Here is an 18,335-nt window from a genome sequence, read left to right as displayed (position 1 = left end):
AGCAGTGTCTCAATAAAATGCGTCATCCTACAGCCCTCATCTTATCATAAATGCCTTTCCTGAACGAATGTTGACGATATCTCCAGCTAGTGGAGGATCCGGCTCCCTTTTGGCAGCTTGCAGGTTGCCAACCCTTCTTGGCATTCATGATTGGGTTGAATCTCCAGATCGGTTGGAACAAGGTGCGGCAACCATGAGATTGGACACACTTTTATTTTGTCAAGTTAGCTTTGTTTCGTTTCATGACGTGTGAAGATGCCTGTCTCTCCATGGCGCCAACACGTGGGTACCTTAGACAGCTCCAGCGACTACAGCCTCAGTGTTGCAGTGTCATCTGGTCAATCTTGTCTCCAAGAATTTTCTTAAAGTGCTATCAGTTTCCCGTTGGTAACCTGGTAGCCTTACCTAAGATATGTTATGCATTGGTCCCTCATCTTTCCTCATCTTTCTCTCCAAAGTATCCACCATTGCTATTCGTGTCTTTCAGACTAACACAATTCACCAAAATCATAATTGACTGAGGTCCCTTACTATGGACCCTCTATATGTATATATGCCTTTCAGTTATCAAATTTACTCAGAGTTTCTCTAGATATAACCTATTTACGGATGAGGTATTGGCTGACTTATCAAACGCCATGCATTGCTACAATTGGGCCTCGGCCACTCTCTCACGGAAGATCGCCGAAGCACATCCCTATTTCAAGGCAAGTTTTTACAAAAGAAGCAGGCCAACCGCACAAACTGAATCGTCCTAAGGGGGTGAATAGGGTGATTCTTCTCGTTCTGCCTCCAATGCTAGCTCAGCCTAGTCAGCTCTCCTACCGTTGGGGTCAACAATGAGCTCGGGTTCCTGCGGGAGAAGAATAGTGTTTGTAAATCATTGGTCGCTTTGACACAAAAACTGCCTGTTCTGGATGACGCCCTTTTTTGGCGGTATCGGGCTTATCACGTGTCTGGGCAGCTGTCTGTAATTCCCCAACTGTCCGAGCCTGATTACGGTGCTCTGCTCTCTCCTGGGGATCACATCTCTCTCTCGGAGAGCACATTAGCAATCTAACTACAGGTTGCGGCCAGGCAGGCAACTGAAAAGGGGCAGCTCCAGGCTTGTGCAGCTGGAATGCCCAGTCAACCATCTTCGATTCTGGCGGCCGTCCCGACATCCTTCTTACCATCGCTCCCGGTTCGACGCCTGACATGCACAACATGGCGCCCGTGTCGCAAGAGACGATTCGCTTCGACGACGACTCGCCTTTTACATGATGTTCCTATCTTGCCTTTTCGATTCGAAACAGGCATTGGACTCTTTGCGAAACGACCTCCCCGCCCATTCCCTCCGCCTTTCCTCTCTCCTCCGTCTACATCCTTTACCGATCCTTTAAGTACACATCACCAAAGCCGTGACCGTCGTGCTTTTGTCAACGGACAGCTTATCAGAGGGAAAACAAACGGCGATGATGCTGTCTACGCGAGTGATTATTTCATTTGTGCCAACGACGGCGTGGGAGCGTGGGCCACAAGACCGAGAGGGCATGCCGGGTAAGTTGCCGGGCAACTTCCGAATCTCTTTTACCATCGTTACTGACTTTAACTGTAGACTCTGGTCAAGATTGATTGGGCATTTCTGGTCTTCTGCGATCGAGGAAGAGCTTGTTAGATTACCAAAGTCGCAAGAACCGAACCCCATCGCCAGCCTACAAAGTGCATATGAACAGACTCTTGAGGCGACTATGTCGCATGACTGTTTAGGAACAACAACAGCCTGTGGCGCGCAATTACATTACAAGACTTGCACTGAGAATAAAACACAGGCATCGCCTGTGTTGTATGTGACTAATGTGGGCGACTGCCAGGTCATGGTACTCCGACCCAGTACCGAAAAAGTCATTTATAAGACTGTGGAGCAGTGGCACTGGTTTGATTGCCCACGACAGCTTGGGACTAACAGCCCTGACACACCCACTGATAATGCAGTTATGGACAAGGTCGATTTGGAAGTCGGAGATATTGTGCTTGCGATGAGTGACGGAGTTATCGATAATCTTTGGGAGCATGAGATCGTTGCAAGAATACTCAAAAGTATTAAAGAGTGGGAATCTGGGACACATGCAGAAGCTCACAAGGGTGATCGCACAGGTGGCCGCAACGGTGGAATGAGAGTTGCGGCTCAAGATCTGATGGAGGCAGCCCGGGAAATCGCCGTAGATCCTTTCGCTGAGAGTCCATTCATGGAGCATGCGATCGAGGAGGGTTTGGCGAGCGAGGGTGGTAAGCAATAGCGACAGGTTTCCAAGAGAGAAAGCAAAGCTAACAGTAGCAGGTAAACTTGACGATATCAGTGTTGTCGCAGCCCTCTGCGTGAAGAATGAGGGATGATAGTAGTCTCTTTGCTGGACAACTGAGACATCTGAACGGCTTACAGTAGACTTGCCGGATCGACCCTTCGAAGCATAAGATACCTAATTACACGATTTAATGGTGGAGAGGGGAACATATGGCTCTCATATAACGGGTCATCATGCATTACATAGAGACAATCTGCCTAGACAAAATTCAGATATGGAACCCCCATGATAAAGTAATAGCACTTCACTTGTTTTCAGCCCTGAAGATGGCCATGACAATGGAAGTGAAGGAAGTGGGATGGCGGGGCATTACAGCCATGGCGCATAGCAGCGGGTCGGTTTTAGCTTATCGCACGTGCCGCGATAAGGAAATTTATTTTCTGCCAGCCTTGACTTCGTCGCATCCAGTCCTAGCACGTCTAAACAACTAGCTTGGTACATACTTCGACAACAAATTATTCAAAATGAGAGGAAAGCGGTCAAAACAATATCGGAAGCTCATGGAGCAGTTCTCCCAGACTTTCGGCTTTCGTGAGCCCTATCAGGTTCTGGGTAAGTTGTCGCAAACTTGAGCCAGATAGACAAAGCTTACAAGATGCAGTCGATGCCGAAATGGTGAGAGATTCTTCCCGGTTCAAGATGGACCTCGAGCCCGCTCTGTCGAGGACAGTTCATGGCAAGGTCAAGCCCAGTATGTTTTCATGACAAACTTTGTCGTGGTCGATCTTCTAACCGGAATAGTGATTACTCAATGCGAAATTCGCAAACTTTACGCAGCGCGAAACGAGCCAGGTGTACATGAGGCCATTGACCTAGCCAAGACCCTGGAGCGAAGACGATGCGGTCACCATCCCGACGATTATCCCGAGCCATTGAGCACTCAAGAGTGTCTTCGATCAGTTGTCGACCCGAAGGCTACACTTCAGAACAAGCATCGCTACGTTGTGGCCAGCCAAGACCAGGAGGTACGAAGGATGCTGCGAGGCATCAAAGGAGTCCCCCTCATCTATATCAAGAGGAGTGTTATGATTCTCGAGCCAATGGCGGATGAGAGCGTTCAAGTGCGAGCAAAGGAGGAGAGAAGCAAATTTCGAGCAGAGATCAAGAACCAATTGGGCAAGCGAAAGCGAGATGATGCAGACGACGACGAGAAGGCCGACAAGACCGATGGCAACTCTGAAGAACAAAAGAAGAAGAAGAAGAAAGGACACGGACCCAAGGGGCCTAATCCTTTGGCGGTCCAGAAGCCCAAGAAGGCAAAGACAGAAGGACAACAACCACGAAAGCAAGAATCTACTGATGCGAAGGACGCGCCACAAGAAGGTGCCGGCAAGCGAAAGAGACGGAGGAGGAACAAGGCTACTGCAGGCACGGCAGACGACGGCGAAACGGACACTGCAGCCGCGGAAGTGACCATGGCAGAGACATGAGAAAGCTAGCAAGCAAAGCGGGCGGCAGTCTCCAGGGTTGAGACAGGAATGCTAAGATCACCACGTGCTTGATCTGGAATATGTGCCAATGAAGGCAGGGGATATCAAAAGGAGTGTGCGCCGTTAGCGATACCCGAGAAGATAGTATAGATTGAGGGAGTCCAGGGGCGCATGAAAGGAATAGTGTTTGAGCGTCAACAATGTTAACAATTTAATCAGATCATGATTCACTCAGCCGTAACCAACTCTTTATCTTGCAATGACAATAAACTGTATCAATTGCTGAAGCTGATCTCAAATCAAAGAAAGGTATGCCTATGTAGATAAATCAGGGGTCGCGTGAGGTATGAAGGAGAAATTGATTTGAGAACAACCATATATTGAATGACGAGACCCATCCCTGAGTTACAAGGGTGCCCTGCACTATGGGCCCTCAGGCACAATGCCCTTCCACTAAAAGGAACCACTGAGAGTCCCGCCATCCGTTGTCTGCTAGTGGAGGGCCACCAACCGCTTCCGACGGACTCAGCCATCTTTTCAGATGGGATGGGTCGACCCCCACCCAAAGCAATGTCAAGTTGGATTCTATCCATCAATAATTATAGGAGTTTGTTCCTTTTAGTTTGAGAGGGACGAGGGGAACAATAAGCCCGCTCCTTTCACCAACTCACCTCAGCTTCTAGACCATTGATACGGGTGTGACATTTCACGTTGAACAACCACTTACATCATCTCACCATAGAGTTATCCTTTGACGGCCTCAACCTAATCCAGGAGCCAGAAGGATTCGTCCACTCGCAGCACTTCTACTTGGGTCGAATGTCATCTACAGATCTTCGGCCCTTTCGATCCATTCTTTCAAGGCGCATTACACGTAGCCGAACCATCTTTCTCTTTGCTTTCTCTTTTTGTCGCAGAAGCAATTCTTTCCGTCGAACCCGTTGAACGGGAGACCCAGACAAACCACAATTCGCCATTATTTGACATCATGACTACACCTGCCGAGGTTGACGATTTTGGTCTGCCCATCAGGCGCTTTCCGACTCCGAAGAACGATGAGCCTACCGAGACACCCAAAGATGAGAAGCCTGCTGCAAGTCCAGTAGCAGATGCCTTGAGCGGTGAGCAACCGAGAGCGTCCGAGACGAATAACGATAAGTCCAGCGATCAGACAACACCCCCCGCCGTCGAACCTGTTAAGGATGACGACAAGAGCGAAACGTTTGAAGATGCTCGATCTGAACAGTCAAATCCCAGCAAAGATGCTTCGAACCCGCCTGTTGTCACGCACGAAACCCCCCCACCAACTTTTAGCAAAACTCCATCAAAGATCGAGCCTGCCGAGCCCGAAAGTATCAACGGTCCAGAGCCAAAAGATTCTAGAAAGACACGGTCAGAAACGCCAGAGGCTCCCAAAGAGCCTACAGATGTCGATGTCGCTATCAAGAAGCAAGAGACTCCCAAGCCAGACGATCCGACGAACAAGGGCCCAGTGGAAACACAACCAGAGGCAGCAGATCCTGTCAAAAAGTCTACAGGTGATGAAGTAGCTGTCAGTAAGGAAGAAGCCCCTCAGCCCGACAAAGTCACGCCGACCCCTGTATCGCCTACGCAGGCCAATCGAAAAGATGTTTCTGAGTTTTCCCACCAAAAGATCTCTACCAAGCCAGAAGAACCTCAAAAGGGGGTGGACGATGATGACTGGCAAGAAATGCCTTCTTATGCACGATACGATATGTACAACGACGACGACAAGCTAGTTGCAAGGGAATACGATCCGGAACAGGATGAATCATACGAATATGGAGGACTTGGTGGTGCTGGCAAGGGCTACACTCGGGTAACCTTGGACGATGATGCCGAGTCGGCAACAAGCATGGACGACAATACGAAATATCTCTTCAAGAGTGCAGCCGGAACCAGTATGGTCGACGATGATGAAGGACGAGATGCTATTGGTCAGATGCAGGCTACCAAAGATCTCTTGACCGAAGGCCAAAGAGTTGCATACGTTGGATTGGTCCGTCTCGAAATCGTCAGACTTGTGAAAGAGGCGGAAAAAATGAAATCGTTCAAGAAGACGAAGAAGGAGGTTGGTGTTTCAGTTGAATCCATGCTGATGTGGGGTCAAAAAATGATGCTTCGACTGTACGCTCATATGGAGATCAATGAAGCTGAGCAGATTATGATTGAACAGTTGGCAGAACATGGAGTTATGCCGCAGGACTTGGCACCCGCGCTCAATACTAATGCTCGAGTATCAAATCCCATGGCAGATGGCAAGTCATCGATGCCAAGCACCCCATCACTGGACGAGAAGCCTGCAGAGGCACCGCCGCCATATGAGGCGCTTGACGGGGAGGAGCTCTCTGACGTGAAGACACCATCACAGCTCCCCACCACCGCAAAGATCGATATTGATCTTCGGTGGACTGTACTTTGCGACCTCTTCCTCCTCTTGATCGCTGATTCTATTTACGATTCCCGCTCGAGGGTTCTCTTGGAGCGAGTTGGTGAGAGTCTTGATATTACGTGGGTTGATATCTGCCGTTTCGAGAAGAAGGTCACAGAGGCTCTGGAGATGCAGCAAGCTGCCGAGAAAGAGAACTGGAACGAGGAAGAGCACACGGAAACTCGCAGGAAGAACGCATTGACCCGGCGATATGTGATGATGGGATTGGCCACCGTAGGTGGTGGGTTGGTCATTGGTCTTTCGGCAGGTTTGCTTGCTCCTGTCATCGGTGCGGGCCTGGCTACCGGATTAACAGCCATCGGAGTGACTGGCACGGGAAGTTTCCTCGGTGGTGTAGGAGGCGCAGCCATCATCACCTCGGGCGCAGCGGCGTCAGGCAGTATCATCGGAGGCAGGGCTGCAGACCGAAGAACTGGCGCGGTTAGGACGTTCGAATATCGTCCCCTTCACAACAACAAGCGAGTCAACCTCATTGTCACTATCTCGGGGTGGCTGACAGGTAAGGTCGATGACGTACGACTGCCATTCAGTACGGTAGACCCTGTCATGGGTGACCTTTACTCAGTGCTCTTCGAGCCTGAGATGCTTCGGAGTATGGGTGACACCATCAACATTTTGGCTACTGAGGTCAGAAAATTTACACCCTGTTCCAATAGAGATTATCAGACTAACGATCACAAAGGCTCTTACACAAAGTATCCAGCAAATTCTGGGTACAACCATACTAGCTGCTCTCATGTCAGCTCTGCAGCTGCCGATAATTCTTACCAAGCTTGCCTATCTTATTGACAACCCTTGGGCTGTCTCGCTGGACAGAGCCACCTCCGCTGGAAAGATTCTAGCAGATTCCCTGCTAGAACGCAACCTAGGAACACGACCCATTACACTGGTTGGGTTCTCGATCGGAGCACGAGTCGTTTTCTCTTGCCTCCAGGAGCTCAGTAAGAAGGGGGCGGTCGGTATTGTGCAAAATGTCTACATGTTTGGTTCACCTATCGTGGTAAAGAAGGAGGAGTACATCAAGGCTAAGACTGTGGTTTCTGGGCGATTCCTGAATGCGTACAACCGCAACGACTGGATTCTAGGCTACTTGTTCCGACTCACGAGTGGAGGTATCCGCCGGGTAGCAGGTCTAGCTCCGGTGGAGGATTGTCCCTTTGTTGAGAACATGGACGTAACGGATCTCGTGAATGGTCACATGGACTATCGTCAAAAGATGCCGGTATTGTTGATAAGATGTGGATGGTCTGTTGAGAGTGAAGAGTTCGTTGAAATCGAAGATCCAGACCCGGACAACCATAATGAACGCCAGAGAGAGCTGATCAATGAGATCGAAGAGGCACGCAAGAACCTCGAGAAAGAGGGCAAGGCCAAGAAGAGTGGTCGATTCAGCTTCTTCGGTCGTCGAAAGAACGCGGAGAAACAGGACTGGGAAATCTACGAAGACTCAAAGAACAAGGGAGAAGGCAAGGAGAAGGCAAAGGAGGGGGAACAAGCCGACAACAACACTGGTGTCCTTTTCGACATTGATGCAATCCGTGCAGAAATTGCCAAGGATGCCCGAGATCACTACGCCAGTCCGGAGGACCTGCAAGTCAAGGAAATCAAATCGACTCTGCCTCCAATGAAGCTGGATGTGTCCTCGCTTCCTGCTTCTCCTTCGGCGGTGGCCAATGGCTCTAGAGCAGGGTCTCGGACGGATCTGACCGGCGCACGAGACTCGCACGATACTCGTGTGTCCCAAGAGAGGTCTCACAGTTACACACCAAGCTACACCAGACAAGCATCACCACCTGGGTACAGCTCACCGTACGGCGGAGGGTTTGGGTCAGGACATGGTGACGCATACGGCTCGGGCCGACATGACGAGGACGACATTCAGATGACATTCGATACCTCGTTTGACGATCATCCGCGATCAGCAACGGTAGCACCTACTGAGACGGCAGCAACTAGGCCACAGGTGAAGACGGCGCAGACATTGCCGACGATGACATTGCATGAACCGTGGGGGGATTCAGATGATGATGATTTTGGCAAAGAGAAGGAGATTTCAATGACATTCGCTTGAGTTGGTAATTTGGGGTTGCCTTTTTGAGTTGCTGGCGTTTCGGATCAGGCGAGCGATTGGAGGGGCTCGGTCTCTTGGTCTGGACTCTGCTCTGACTCTACCGTTGACTTTGAGTTTGACTTTTCCGGCGCAAACAAGGCTTGGTGGTTTTTGGATGTTATTGCATTCATGAAGGAGTAATCAAAATCGGCTGGAGCATCAAATACACATAAGACATAGTAGTTAGTACCCATCTAGAACACTTTGCGAAGTAAGTATGAGCAATGACAAAGACGAGACTCAAAGAGGAGGAGCATTAATTCGAATGTTGGTGCTTTGCATTGTTGCATTATTGGTCCGTGTGCCACCAAAAGAGCGGTTGGCTTTTGATGGTCAGTTCTATAAACAGAACAAGCATGAAAGGGTGGATGTCACTGTTGGGCGATGATTTTTGTGAATGTACTGCCCATTTTAGCCACGATACACAGGTTTGCTACACAACAGGTCATACGATACACGTGCTTTGCAGCCCTGGAATGCCATATTGCACACGCCTCCTGGCTGTGCGGGATGGAAATTGTCAAAGAAACAGGACAGCTTGTCGTCTCCAGGGTAGGATGGGTGGCGGTGTTGGTCGAGGCTTGTGCTAATAAACATTGAGTGGGAGGCATTGCTAGAGAGCGGCTGAAGTGTAGGTATGCTGAATTTCAGTTGGGTAATCTTACAGTGAGACGAAGGTATTTCCCGTGTCGGCCAAAAGCGCTCACACTCTCTCAGTCCTTGACCTTGAGAGGGGTGAACGTTGGCCGTTAGTTTGACCCTATGGCCAGGATAAGCGCATACATTTATACCTATGTCTCAAAAGTGTGAGGATAGGCGAGATCGTCGTTGGGTTGGTACCAGAATGACAGAAGAGGTCAAGGCAAGGTACTCTCATCCTTTAAATCCTGCGGTGGTACGATATTACGTTTGAGGTTAGTTGGTCGGCGCGTATAAGTGAGTTGCTCTACCACGACAACAAGCAATAGTTAACAGACAAGACAAGTTATAGGCATAACGTCTTTTGGGGATTCTTTCTTGTTCGACAAATCCTCAGAAACAGAGTCTTTCTCTCGTCCGTTATTGTCTGACAGCAGTCCTAAGTCCACCTTAGAAACGATGGATGGAGGTAATCTTGGGGCTGACGGGGCTCAGCACCAATAAGTGTAAGACGATGCGCCGAACCAAACTTCTAGTGGGTCGACAAGTCTACAGTTTGTACCTCGCAGTGTCTGTCTTGAGCAGATCCTGGGCATCCTGTCAGCCACAGTAGACTTATCCAATTGGAGAAACGTCGTCAAAGAGTGGGTGCTTTGATGCCAACGTTTTATAGGGCAGAGTCAACGTTTGGAGTAGCGGCAGGCAGTTAGCGGGCTGCACCGCCTCTCCACTGTTTTACGACAAAATCGATGTACATTGGATGTCTTAAGAGTAGAGCAGAGCGTATCTCTGGGAGTTAATGGTAGTCACATATTTCAAGGAACACAAAAAGGAGCAGACATCACTCCGGCACTTGCTCACTGAGAATCTCAACCCTTTTGAACGGTTCGGCCTCTCCAATTCGATACCTTAGTGCTTACAGAAGCACTCCATCAGAGCCTCGGGTCTTTGTGATGGCGGGATCAAGGGTCTCCAGTAGGGACGAGAGGTTTCAGGGGTCTGGGCAATACCCCAGTCCAGCCCAAGCCAGAAGAGGTAAGGACTGGAGCATTCCCTATGTTCTAACAGTTCAGCTGAGAGAGAATCCGTACGTTGGGCTGATGGATGGTCTGTGAACTCTCAGACAGTCCAGTATGCAAAAGGATTGCGATGATGATCAGAATGGATTGTCTGCATTAGAGAACTTGACTGTATCTCTAGACACATCATGTACGGGATGAGCGGTAACTGACATGTGTGCATTTAGCAAACGTTTCAGACTTCATGTCAGCGAATGGAGTCCTACGGTTACCACAAAACAATGGAACACTCAACACAGCTGTTCAGCCCAGTAGAAACAACCTTGTTCCTAGGGAGGGGATGCAGTGGAGCCGTCCATCGTCAAGCTTGCCCCTTCTGGACAAACACTGTGCTGTACCTTCAAAGTACCCTCCCTCTCTATACGAAGTCCTAGCTGGCCAGGCTGAGTCACACCCAGGGCTGCATTTGCAACCATCCAGACCAAGTCAAGACAAGCCAGTCAAGCCAGGGCTGAACCACGCTTGGGCTTGCCCGCAGCAATATGACCAGGGAAGAGGAAGGAAAGGCAAGCAGGCCGTTTCTTACTCCCGTTGGACCTGTTTTCTTTGTTCCCTCCGCTTCTGTCACCTTTTCTCCCGTCTTACCATCTAGTAAGATATTGAAATTCACCCTCTAATAAAACCACCTCGCTTTTGCTTTTTTGCTTGTGTTGCGTTTTACTTCGTTTCTCTGTCCTCAGGGACTTATTGTCCCAAAGATACCATTTGGCGGTTTGGAATATAATCTGACCTGACCTGGCCTGACCACACTCGACAAACTAGTATAAACGAAATCGAACGATTCACGACAAAGGACCGGTCTTCAAACTATTTTCGACTCCAACGTGCTGGCCTTCAGAAGCGGACGAGAGGTCTAAGAGAACCTATTTGATTCGGGCATACCGCCAATCGCCAGCACATAACTGCTGATTTAGCTAGACAAGACAAGTCAACACCCCAAAATGGAACAAATAGCCAACCAAATTGATCGGGACGATACGGGCGATATTGTGAAGGACATGCAAAATGCACCATCTTCCACCAATATCAATTTTGCCTCGCCTTCCAGTAAAGGCGACTCCGAGGGTGTTGTTGATGGCTCAGGCAACGGCAACACAGGCGTGGGAGGTTCGAGTTCACAGACCAAAGTCATTGTCTTTAATTCCACAAACTTCGCGGACGGTCATGTCTTTCAGCTCAAGGATAGTGACCAGAACAAAAAGATAATCGGCTTTTCCAAGACCGACTCCAAAACCACGCTCGATGTGGTCCAATGGCAGGTTATCAGCGGCGACAACATTGAGCCTCTGGGTGATGCCGAATTCAGCGATGCGAAGCCCGATGAACAACTCATAGATGGTATGCTTTGCTCGGAATGCGAAACGCCCTTGTAATATCTTCAAGTTACTGATACATTATCAAACGCAGTTGACAACAATTCTGTGACGCTCAACTTTGAAGGCAAAACCTCGAAGTATTACGGAAAAGAGATGTATATTCAGATTGACTGGAAGAAGGATGGAGCTTCAGGCTACACCAAAACAGAACTCTTCACTGTCACCAATACCGACAACACCACCGAGATCACTGAACTAAATAACCAACTCAAGAGGGATCAAAGTCAACAGGAGACCTTAGAATCTACCACTTCCTCATCCTCATCAGCAACAGCCACCCTTTCGCCTTCGTCGACTTCAGGGGCTGAAGAGAGTTCCGGTGGTGGCGGCGGCGGCGGGCTCTCAACCGGCGCAACTGCTGGCATTGCCGTTGGTGCCGTTATTGGTGGCCTTCTCCTCATCGGTGCACTGGCATGGTTCTTTCTTCGCAGGCGTCGACGCAGCAAGCAGGCTGGCGATGAGTATGTCACACAGCAAACATACGCAGTGGACAAGGAAACTCATGGCCGTGCTACCGATTCACCCAACTCGCCCTACTCAGATGAAAACCATATGCAACCCGTTGCTCTCGGTAGCCTCGACCGTGATCGTGGTGTCGCTCCAACTCCCCCACCCGGCGGCGTGCCTCGTTCATCCATCGGGTCCCATGATCGTGCAGCACACAGCGGCGCTCAGACACCTCAGGGCATGTCATCCAACGTGGCTCACTTGGTCGAAGATGGTATGACAGTCGATGAGATTCGAAGATTAGAGGAAGAGGAGCGGCAACTGGATGATGAAATTGAGCGTGCCGCGAGACGATAGTGCCGCCTCGCATGGGCAAAAACCATCTGTAGACCAGAGAAATCCGGGTCCCGCGGGAGGCGTTGACTCCTGGTGCGGGTGTGTTATGGGGTTTGGAGTTTTGGATTATGACATATCTTGTTCTCACGGTCACTTCTTGGGTCGCCTACGTAGCCTGCTTAGTTTTGTTCATCGTAACGGTGCTGTATATTCTTGGCTTGTCGACGGCATAGCTGGTCCGTTATTGATCAGATGCAGGCCCACCCAGAGAGATGCCACAGATTTCTTTTGCCAGATTGGCAAAGGCCCCAAACTTTTCACGATATCTTGCATGACGTTTGCTTGTTGCAGCGATTATAAAAACATGGAATTTGGTGCTATCATAAACACAATTAGCGGGAAAACGTTGATGGCGTGGCGCAGTCCTTATAGCGAGAGCGTTTTAGTTATATCGTGAATAAGTGACACCAGAGCGGTAACTGATCAAGCTATTATTCATACATTCCCAGCCCACAAGCGCTGTGAAACTGCAAATCTTTATCGCAAACTCGCACCCAGTGATTCAGAAACCCTGTAATTTTACTTTACAACGTCAACGACTCATACCGGCATCAATGCCTTCCTTGCAAAGTCCTAACACAAAACACAGGCCAAGTTCCCCTTTTTCGTCCAGTCAAGCGAAGTGACGGAGTGAAAATTCGCTCGGCTTCATCGATTCGAAGTCCACTCTTTTGTTCTTTTTTTTTAGCTGCGAGAAAACCAGTTGCTGACCATGTTGCTTGCGAGGCTTCCGGCCAGGTTGCCAGTCCCAAAAGCGCTACCAGCGATGCTGGAAGCGTTGCTGAACTTGTCACATCGCGAGAAGGCTAGAGTGTTCATGATGGTGAGGACAAGAGCGATAACTAGTACCAAGTGTTAGTGGCATTGAATCCGGCACATGTACAAAGCGTGCTCTTTGTCTTTGAATCACAGACTCCAGGGGTATTTTATCAAACGTACCGACGAGGGGCAGCCATAAGAACTGCAGTCGCACAAGAGCAAGAATAGCCATGAGAACCCACAACATAGGTTGGATATACAGAGCGAGCCAGAAAAAGCGGCTATCAGTCGGGTTGACAGTCTTGGTACCTGGCTCGCTGCTCTCAAATACCCACTGCGACTCTCCCGTTTGGGGATCGACCTCGTTCCACCAGCGCAGACCTACAAGGCGACGACCGGCAATGTTCTTGATGTAGTAGAAGTCGGCGGCGAGGAGAAGAATCGTAATGATGAAGATCATGATCCTACCAAGAAAATTAGTGCTCTGCGCGGCTGAAGAGGTCCGGGGGAGGATACGCACATGCTTTTTATGATCCACAGACCGAGAAAGTAGATCAGGACACTTGCTGCAGGACATTAGCAATTGCGCTCCAAGAGAATATCGTGAGAGGCGCACATATCCGGAATCCCAGAAACGTGAGCAGCGTAATGGGATGCGCGCTGAGGCGCCAGCTAAGACTGCCCGGCGCGGGCTGTGGTTGCGTGGCATCCATGATGGCCAACAAGTCGACGTATTGGAAAGTAGGTAGGTCGTAGTATTTATACTTTTCGTTCAGTGACTGTCCGTATTCGACTCGTTGAGAAAGAGTGTCGCAGTTGGTGAAGGGGTCGTAGGTGACAAGATAACAAAACGTTGAGCTTTGAAGCTACCTGTCACTCTCAGAATCACTGTGTAAGCTGGCCTTCTATCAAGCCGCGCAAGGGATGGAGCATGATCCGCGACAGCAAAAACCCCTGTCACCAGTTTAGGCAGGCGGTGGATAATGGCAGATCTTGTTTTATACGGCGGAACGTCATGAGCTTGAGCTGCCGTGGGTGGGTCCCGACTCTGGGCGTATAAGTCGCGATAGCCTAAGGTACCTCGGTCTTTCAGGATATATCATCTACAAGCGCAGCTTATATGCGCAATTCACAAATATCTGTGCTCGTATCTGATAATCAGTAAAATCCCACGAAATGGCTGCCCGGTCTCCATCCATTATCCGCCGCTCTTTGCTCTATGGTAAAGCAGGACTCCTCACTCTTGATCGAATGCCGAGACTGACCCCCCCTCAGTGCCAGGCTCATCGCAAAAGATGCTCACCAAGTCTCTCGGTCTCAAATCAGACAACGTAACTTATGACTTGGAAGACTCCGTTACACCCTCTCTCAAAGATACAGCCCGCAATCAACTGCGTGAGCACATCTCCAACCTCAAAGCTCGGCCTTCTGGCATTTCTGAACTGGCTGTTCGCATTAACGCTGTTTCTACCCCCTTTGCTCTCTCAGACCTGACCACACTCGCGCCATTGTCTCATGTTGACGCTGTCGTGGTTCCCAAAGTCAATTCTGCGGCTGACCTGACCTTCGTTACTGATGTTCTCCGACATGTCGCTCCAGAACGGCACACAGTTGAGGCAGATAACCCAATAAAGATAATAGCTCTTATCGAGTCAGCTCGTTCCATTATGGACTTGGCTCAGATATCAAGGGCATCTCCCTACCTGAGTGGCTTCATCTTCGCAGCCGAGGATTTCGCCCTTGATCTCTCGCTGACAAGAACCCCGTCTCTGACTGAGTTTCTCTACGCAAGATCTGCTATAGTCACCGCAGCCCGAGCAGCCGGATTGCCAAGTGCAATTGATCTGGTTTGCACCTCCTATAAGGGAGAGCAGGGGCTGAAAACTCTCGAGGAGGAGTGTGCCGGAGGGAAATCCATTGGCTTCAACGGAAAGCAATGCATACATCCAAGCCAGGTCGAAGTCGTCCAGCGTATGTTCGCTCCGGATCAGAACGAAGTTGAATGGGCTATCAGGGTCTCCATCGCTGATGAGAAGGCTTCGGCGTCCGGTCGAGGCGCCTGGACCCTAGATGGTAAAATGATTGATGCTCCCGTTGTTGGCAAAGCTGGTGCTGTCATTGTCAAAGCAGAACAGTGTGGTATTGATGTTCAGTCCTTAAGAAACAAATGGAAGGACCAAGAACCCGAGTAATGAATCCTAACCTAGCTACGTACCGCTATACCAAAGATTAAAGACTGGAGTACATCATCCTAAAAGTGATTAGGCCTCCAGAAACCAACCATTTTCGCATCTGAGACTCCATGCTCATCGTAATATTTTCCTGTCCAGTATCGACTTTGTTCATAACCTGAGTGTTCCCAATCTTCTGCCATAGCTTGGTTCGCCGATACAGACCCTTGATCAGAGCTCGAGAATATGCCGTGTAAGCTCGACTGGATTGCCGCATAATGCTCTATATCGCTGCATTGCGATAAATCCTCGTTGCTGTCCATTTCGAACGACTCGCTTTTGGCACATTCCTCTATATCGTTAATGCAGCCAACACCAACAGACTGCTGCGAGTTGTCCCATTTCATACTTACCTCGCCTTCGATCCGTTTGATGAATTCGTGAATTGTCTCACCGTACTCGCAGTAGCCTGGCTGTGTAAGTTGCCTGTTATCATGCTGTATCTCTCGGTGGTCCGAGTAGGTCTCTGAGTGCACTGTTGGGAAGACGGCCGAATAGAGTCCTGCACTGCTAATATGCCCATTAAGTGGCCGGCATGCATGTTGAAAGCCTGGAGACCCTGAAATTGGTATCATGTTATCATGGGGCTGCAGTCCTCGGCGAACGAACAAACCCTTCGACTGAGATTCGTTGTTTTCTGTGGAGTCTTGGTGGTATAAGTGCTCAACATTGAAATCCTCCGCTATGAGGTTTGGAAACATAAGCCCTGGCCGATCATTTTGCTCGGTATAACGATGGCCTCTTTCTGAGATTCGAGATAGCGGGTGACCCCGAATATTAGTAGTAGAGGTACTCTTCGTACCTTGGGGTTGTTTAACGCATGGTTCCTCAGGAATATTGTGTGTATTATTTTCAATTACCGACGTTGGCAGATTTGGAGGTTGAACTTGTGTAGAGGTGCTGCAGATCGGAACTGGCAATTCCTGTTCATATTGGGAGCGCGATGCTTTAGTTGGCACTGGTGCATCTTTTGCGCCACTATTAAGATCGAATTGTGTATTGTTTGTGACAGCTTGTATGTTTGGTCCGAGAGTTGACTGCCTGCTGCGGTCGGCCATTACCCCCTTATCCTGATATGTCGGATTCTTGCTTGATTGTTCTGTACCATTCATGCCGAGGCAATCGTGATATTCAATATTTGGCTCCATAGTCCTATGGGAAGTTGTTTTAAAAATACCTGTGCCATCGAAGATGCCTGTCTCGATAAGTCTCTTCAGCATCGCTTCAGGGGTCTCATAGTCAGATGCTTGAGTGGTTTCTGTCGATGATACAGAGCCACTATGAGCCTCAGACCCCTCCTTTTGAATATTGTTCTGTTGATTCTCTTGGGAACCATCATCCACAAGGCTTTGTACTTCTCCCTCTTCATCATTTGTTGTGGTTCTGGGAAGTTCCGTGGCGCTCCGCGAAATATGGCCGCTATTTGAAACATCATCTTGGCCGCTAGAATTCTCACTTGTACTATGTTGAGGAATCTTGTCTGCTTTTCCCTTTTCACCGCATGTTTCAATAAGCGTCATATCGTTGAATGTAATGTCAGCCCCTATGTTATGATGAGAAAAGACTAAATCGAGCCCGAGAAGTAGCATACCCCGTCCGTATGTTGAGGATCGACCGTTCAGGAAGAGTCCAGCAGTAAGATTAGGCCTCATCTGACAAAATACACGAGTATTAGTTTACTCGATAGGGAAGATCCGCTCGATTTTGCTTCATCGCTTACCGTCACTCTGGTGTTTGGGATGGCACCAGATGCAAAATTGTTCATAATATCTCGACTCGCTCTAATCTCTTGCTTTTTTGAGCGTGACTTTTTTCTTGGCCTCTTTTCTTCGCTCTCGGTCGTGGGATCCCTCTTACCCCCCGCGTCTTTGGAAGTATACCGGTCTGGGCGTGTTTTTCTTCTTGGTTGTCTCTCGAACAACCTTTTGTTGGATCTGTCTTCATGAGAATCCTGCGTAAAACGTGAACGAGATCTCTTTCCATTCTCTTTGTTAGACCCTATGTCAAGAGAAGGCTCATGTTGCAGTTCTGAGTATGTGTCGTTTTCGAGTAAATCAGATTTTGGGGAAGTGAGTCGTTGATCCAAGGCTCGGTTTCCAGAGTGACGAAACTGGTGATAATTTCGAGATATCGGTACAACAGAGATATTGTGAGGCTTCCAGTTTGGTGTGTAATCGTCGTCCAGGCCTTGCGTGAAATGCGGTTCTGAATCTTTGTGACTTGCATAATCATGAACCTGGCTCAGCCAAGCCTGAACTGTGTCAAGTCTGTTCGATTCGACATCCAGGGAGTAAAATTTTGGAGTTGCCGAGACCCTGTGCCGGATCTCATGTTGGCCATTCGAATGATGGCGATTGCGACGAGGTGTCATCTAGGCCAAGCTTCGGAGAGCACAACCTGCAAGTCTCTTGTGAGTCGCTGAAATGCATTTGCAGGTGATCAAGCGTTGAGGGGAGGACACCATTGACATGGTATTGGTTTGTAGCCCAAAGATAAACATGATACGAGCTCAGCGCCTTCCGCGCAACGAGTCTGGATATTGAAAAAGGTAGGTACCTTATGGTTGGTGCCTGCCCCAAACTTTTAAGTCAGGTAAAAGAAAGGGCGTTTCATCTCTCGTTCCTCTTCTTTATCTAAGTACTATCCCTGAGTAAGTATCTACATGACTTTTCTTCTCACGTTCTAAGAAAACGTTGATCTACTCTCGTTACTGGTAGTTCTTCGAGTTCGCTGAAGCCAATCTATTCCCTTGGATGCAACCTCTTTGAGCGTCTTAAGCTCGCTTCCACCAATCTCTGCTATAGGAACATCCATCATGCGGCTTCTGATTCCTAATCAAGGGCTATTATGCGAATTACCTGTCAGATCTAAGTGATGGTCCCTGATCTTGTTTACGAAGGGTACTTCTTGGCATTGGTGCCTCAATCGACTAAGCCGCTGCCAAGGTAGCATCGCATTGATGCTTAATCTAGCGTTTCACTACGCTACTGCATATCTGTCAAGGCAGCCGCTGTCATGGCTGGCTTAGCAGAGTTACCTATTTCCCGTAT

The 18,335-nt window shown here is 49.1% G+C and overlaps 8 protein-coding genes across 9 annotated transcripts; 6 read left to right on the top strand and 2 right to left on the bottom strand.

Moving 5' to 3' along the window:
- Nucleotides 1-1,120: 1,120 nt before the first annotated feature.
- FOXG_00617 (uncharacterized protein) lies at nt 1,121-2,376 on the top strand (the record flags this gene model as incomplete). Its single annotated transcript, XM_018377092.1, has 3 exons — nt 1,121-1,539; nt 1,598-2,268; nt 2,321-2,376. The coding sequence occupies 3 exons, from the start codon at nt 1,121-1,123 to the stop codon at nt 2,374-2,376; spliced, it is 1,146 nt and encodes a 381-aa protein (XP_018232753.1).
- A 433-nt stretch (nt 2,377-2,809) lies between these two features.
- On the top strand, nt 2,810-3,775 carry FOXG_00616 (uncharacterized protein; the record flags this gene model as incomplete). Its single annotated transcript, XM_018377091.1, has 3 exons — nt 2,810-2,897; nt 2,947-3,036; nt 3,087-3,775. 3 exons carry the CDS (start codon nt 2,810-2,812, stop codon nt 3,773-3,775), a joined length of 867 nt encoding a protein of 288 aa, XP_018232752.1.
- A 507-nt stretch (nt 3,776-4,282) lies between these two features.
- On the top strand, nt 4,283-9,114 carry FOXG_00615 (uncharacterized protein). The gene is made up of 2 exons (XM_018377090.1): nt 4,283-6,875; nt 6,931-9,114. Exons 1-2 carry the CDS (start codon nt 4,764-4,766, stop codon nt 8,317-8,319), a joined length of 3,501 nt encoding a protein of 1,166 aa, XP_018232751.1. The 5' UTR covers nt 4,283-4,763; the 3' UTR covers nt 8,320-9,114.
- An 836-nt stretch (nt 9,115-9,950) lies between these two features.
- FOXG_17909 (uncharacterized protein) lies at nt 9,951-10,112 on the top strand (the record flags this gene model as incomplete). The annotated part of the gene is made up of 1 exon (XM_018397919.1): nt 9,951-10,112. The coding sequence occupies one exon, from the start codon at nt 9,951-9,953 to the stop codon at nt 10,110-10,112; it is 162 nt and encodes a 53-aa protein (XP_018232750.1).
- Nucleotides 10,113-10,481: 369 nt separating this feature from the next.
- FOXG_00614 (uncharacterized protein) lies at nt 10,482-12,903 on the top strand. Its single transcript, XM_018377089.1, has 2 exons — nt 10,482-11,414; nt 11,484-12,903. The coding sequence occupies exons 1-2, from the start codon at nt 11,018-11,020 to the stop codon at nt 12,254-12,256; spliced, it is 1,170 nt and encodes a 389-aa protein (XP_018232749.1). The 5' UTR covers nt 10,482-11,017; the 3' UTR covers nt 12,257-12,903.
- Nucleotides 10,584-13,961, bottom strand: FOXG_00613 (golgi apparatus membrane protein TVP23). Of its 2 annotated transcripts, XM_018377087.1 has the most exons (4): nt 13,671-13,961; nt 13,575-13,620; nt 13,235-13,518; nt 10,584-13,137 (listed from the first exon to the last, which is right to left on the bottom strand). In XM_018377087.1, exons 1-4 carry the CDS (start codon nt 13,765-13,767, stop codon nt 12,980-12,982), a joined length of 585 nt encoding a protein of 194 aa, XP_018232747.1. In that variant the 5' UTR covers nt 13,768-13,961; the 3' UTR covers nt 10,584-12,979. The 2 variants fall into 2 exon arrangements, with proteins under 2 accessions (XP_018232747.1, XP_018232748.1); XM_018377088.1 differs by having other exon boundaries at nt 13,575-13,961.
- A 134-nt stretch (nt 13,962-14,095) lies between these two features.
- FOXG_00612 (citrate lyase subunit beta-like protein) lies at nt 14,096-15,395 on the top strand. The gene is made up of 2 exons (XM_018377086.1): nt 14,096-14,276; nt 14,330-15,395. Exons 1-2 carry the CDS (start codon nt 14,231-14,233, stop codon nt 15,244-15,246), a joined length of 963 nt encoding a protein of 320 aa, XP_018232746.1. The 5' UTR covers nt 14,096-14,230; the 3' UTR covers nt 15,247-15,395.
- On the bottom strand, nt 15,306-18,264 carry FOXG_00611 (uncharacterized protein; the record flags this gene model as incomplete). The annotated part of the gene is made up of 3 exons (XM_018377085.1): nt 17,006-18,264; nt 16,877-16,937; nt 15,306-16,828 (listed from the first exon to the last, which is right to left on the bottom strand). Exons 1-3 carry the CDS (start codon nt 17,654-17,656, stop codon nt 15,306-15,308), a joined length of 2,235 nt encoding a protein of 744 aa, XP_018232745.1. The 5' UTR covers nt 17,657-18,264.
- Nucleotides 18,265-18,335: the final 71 nt, after the last annotated feature.

Source organism: Fusarium oxysporum, chromosome 1, assembly GCF_000149955.1.
Source record: "Fusarium oxysporum f. sp. lycopersici 4287 chromosome 1, whole genome shotgun sequence".
Taxonomy (NCBI): domain Eukaryota; kingdom Fungi; phylum Ascomycota; class Sordariomycetes; order Hypocreales; family Nectriaceae; genus Fusarium; species Fusarium oxysporum.
Note: the sequence above shows the minus strand (reverse complement) of the source record. Positions and strands in the feature narration are given on the sequence as shown.

Bases quoted from the DNA above. Each gene is read 5' to 3' on its own strand.
- FOXG_00615 (XM_018377090.1), top strand. From the start codon at position 4,764: ATGACTACACCTGCCGAGGTTGACGATTTTGGTCTGCCCATCAGGCGC. The intron at 6,876-6,930 runs GTCAGAAAATTT...ACGATCACAAAG, and splicing joins TCAACATTTTGGCTACTGAG to GCTCTTACACAAAGTATCCA.
- FOXG_00614 (XM_018377089.1), top strand. From the start codon at position 11,018: ATGGAACAAATAGCCAACCAAATTGATCGGGACGATACGGGCGATATT. The intron at 11,415-11,483 runs GTATGCTTTGCT...TATCAAACGCAG, and splicing joins CGATGAACAACTCATAGATG to TTGACAACAATTCTGTGACG.
- FOXG_00613 (XM_018377087.1), bottom strand. From the start codon at position 13,767: ATGGATGCCACGCAACCACAGCCCGCGCCGGGCAGTCTTAGCTGGCGC. The intron at 13,621-13,670 runs GTGCGCCTCTCA...AATGTCCTGCAG, and splicing joins GTTTCTGGGATTCCGGATAT to CAAGTGTCCTGATCTACTTT. The intron at 13,138-13,234 runs GTACGTTTGATA...ACTTGGTACTAG, and splicing joins CTTATGGCTGCCCCTCGTCG to TTATCGCTCTTGTCCTCACC.
- FOXG_00612 (XM_018377086.1), top strand. From the start codon at position 14,231: ATGGCTGCCCGGTCTCCATCCATTATCCGCCGCTCTTTGCTCTATG. The intron at 14,277-14,329 runs GTAAAGCAGGAC...ACCCCCCCTCAG, and splicing joins CCGCCGCTCTTTGCTCTATG to TGCCAGGCTCATCGCAAAAG.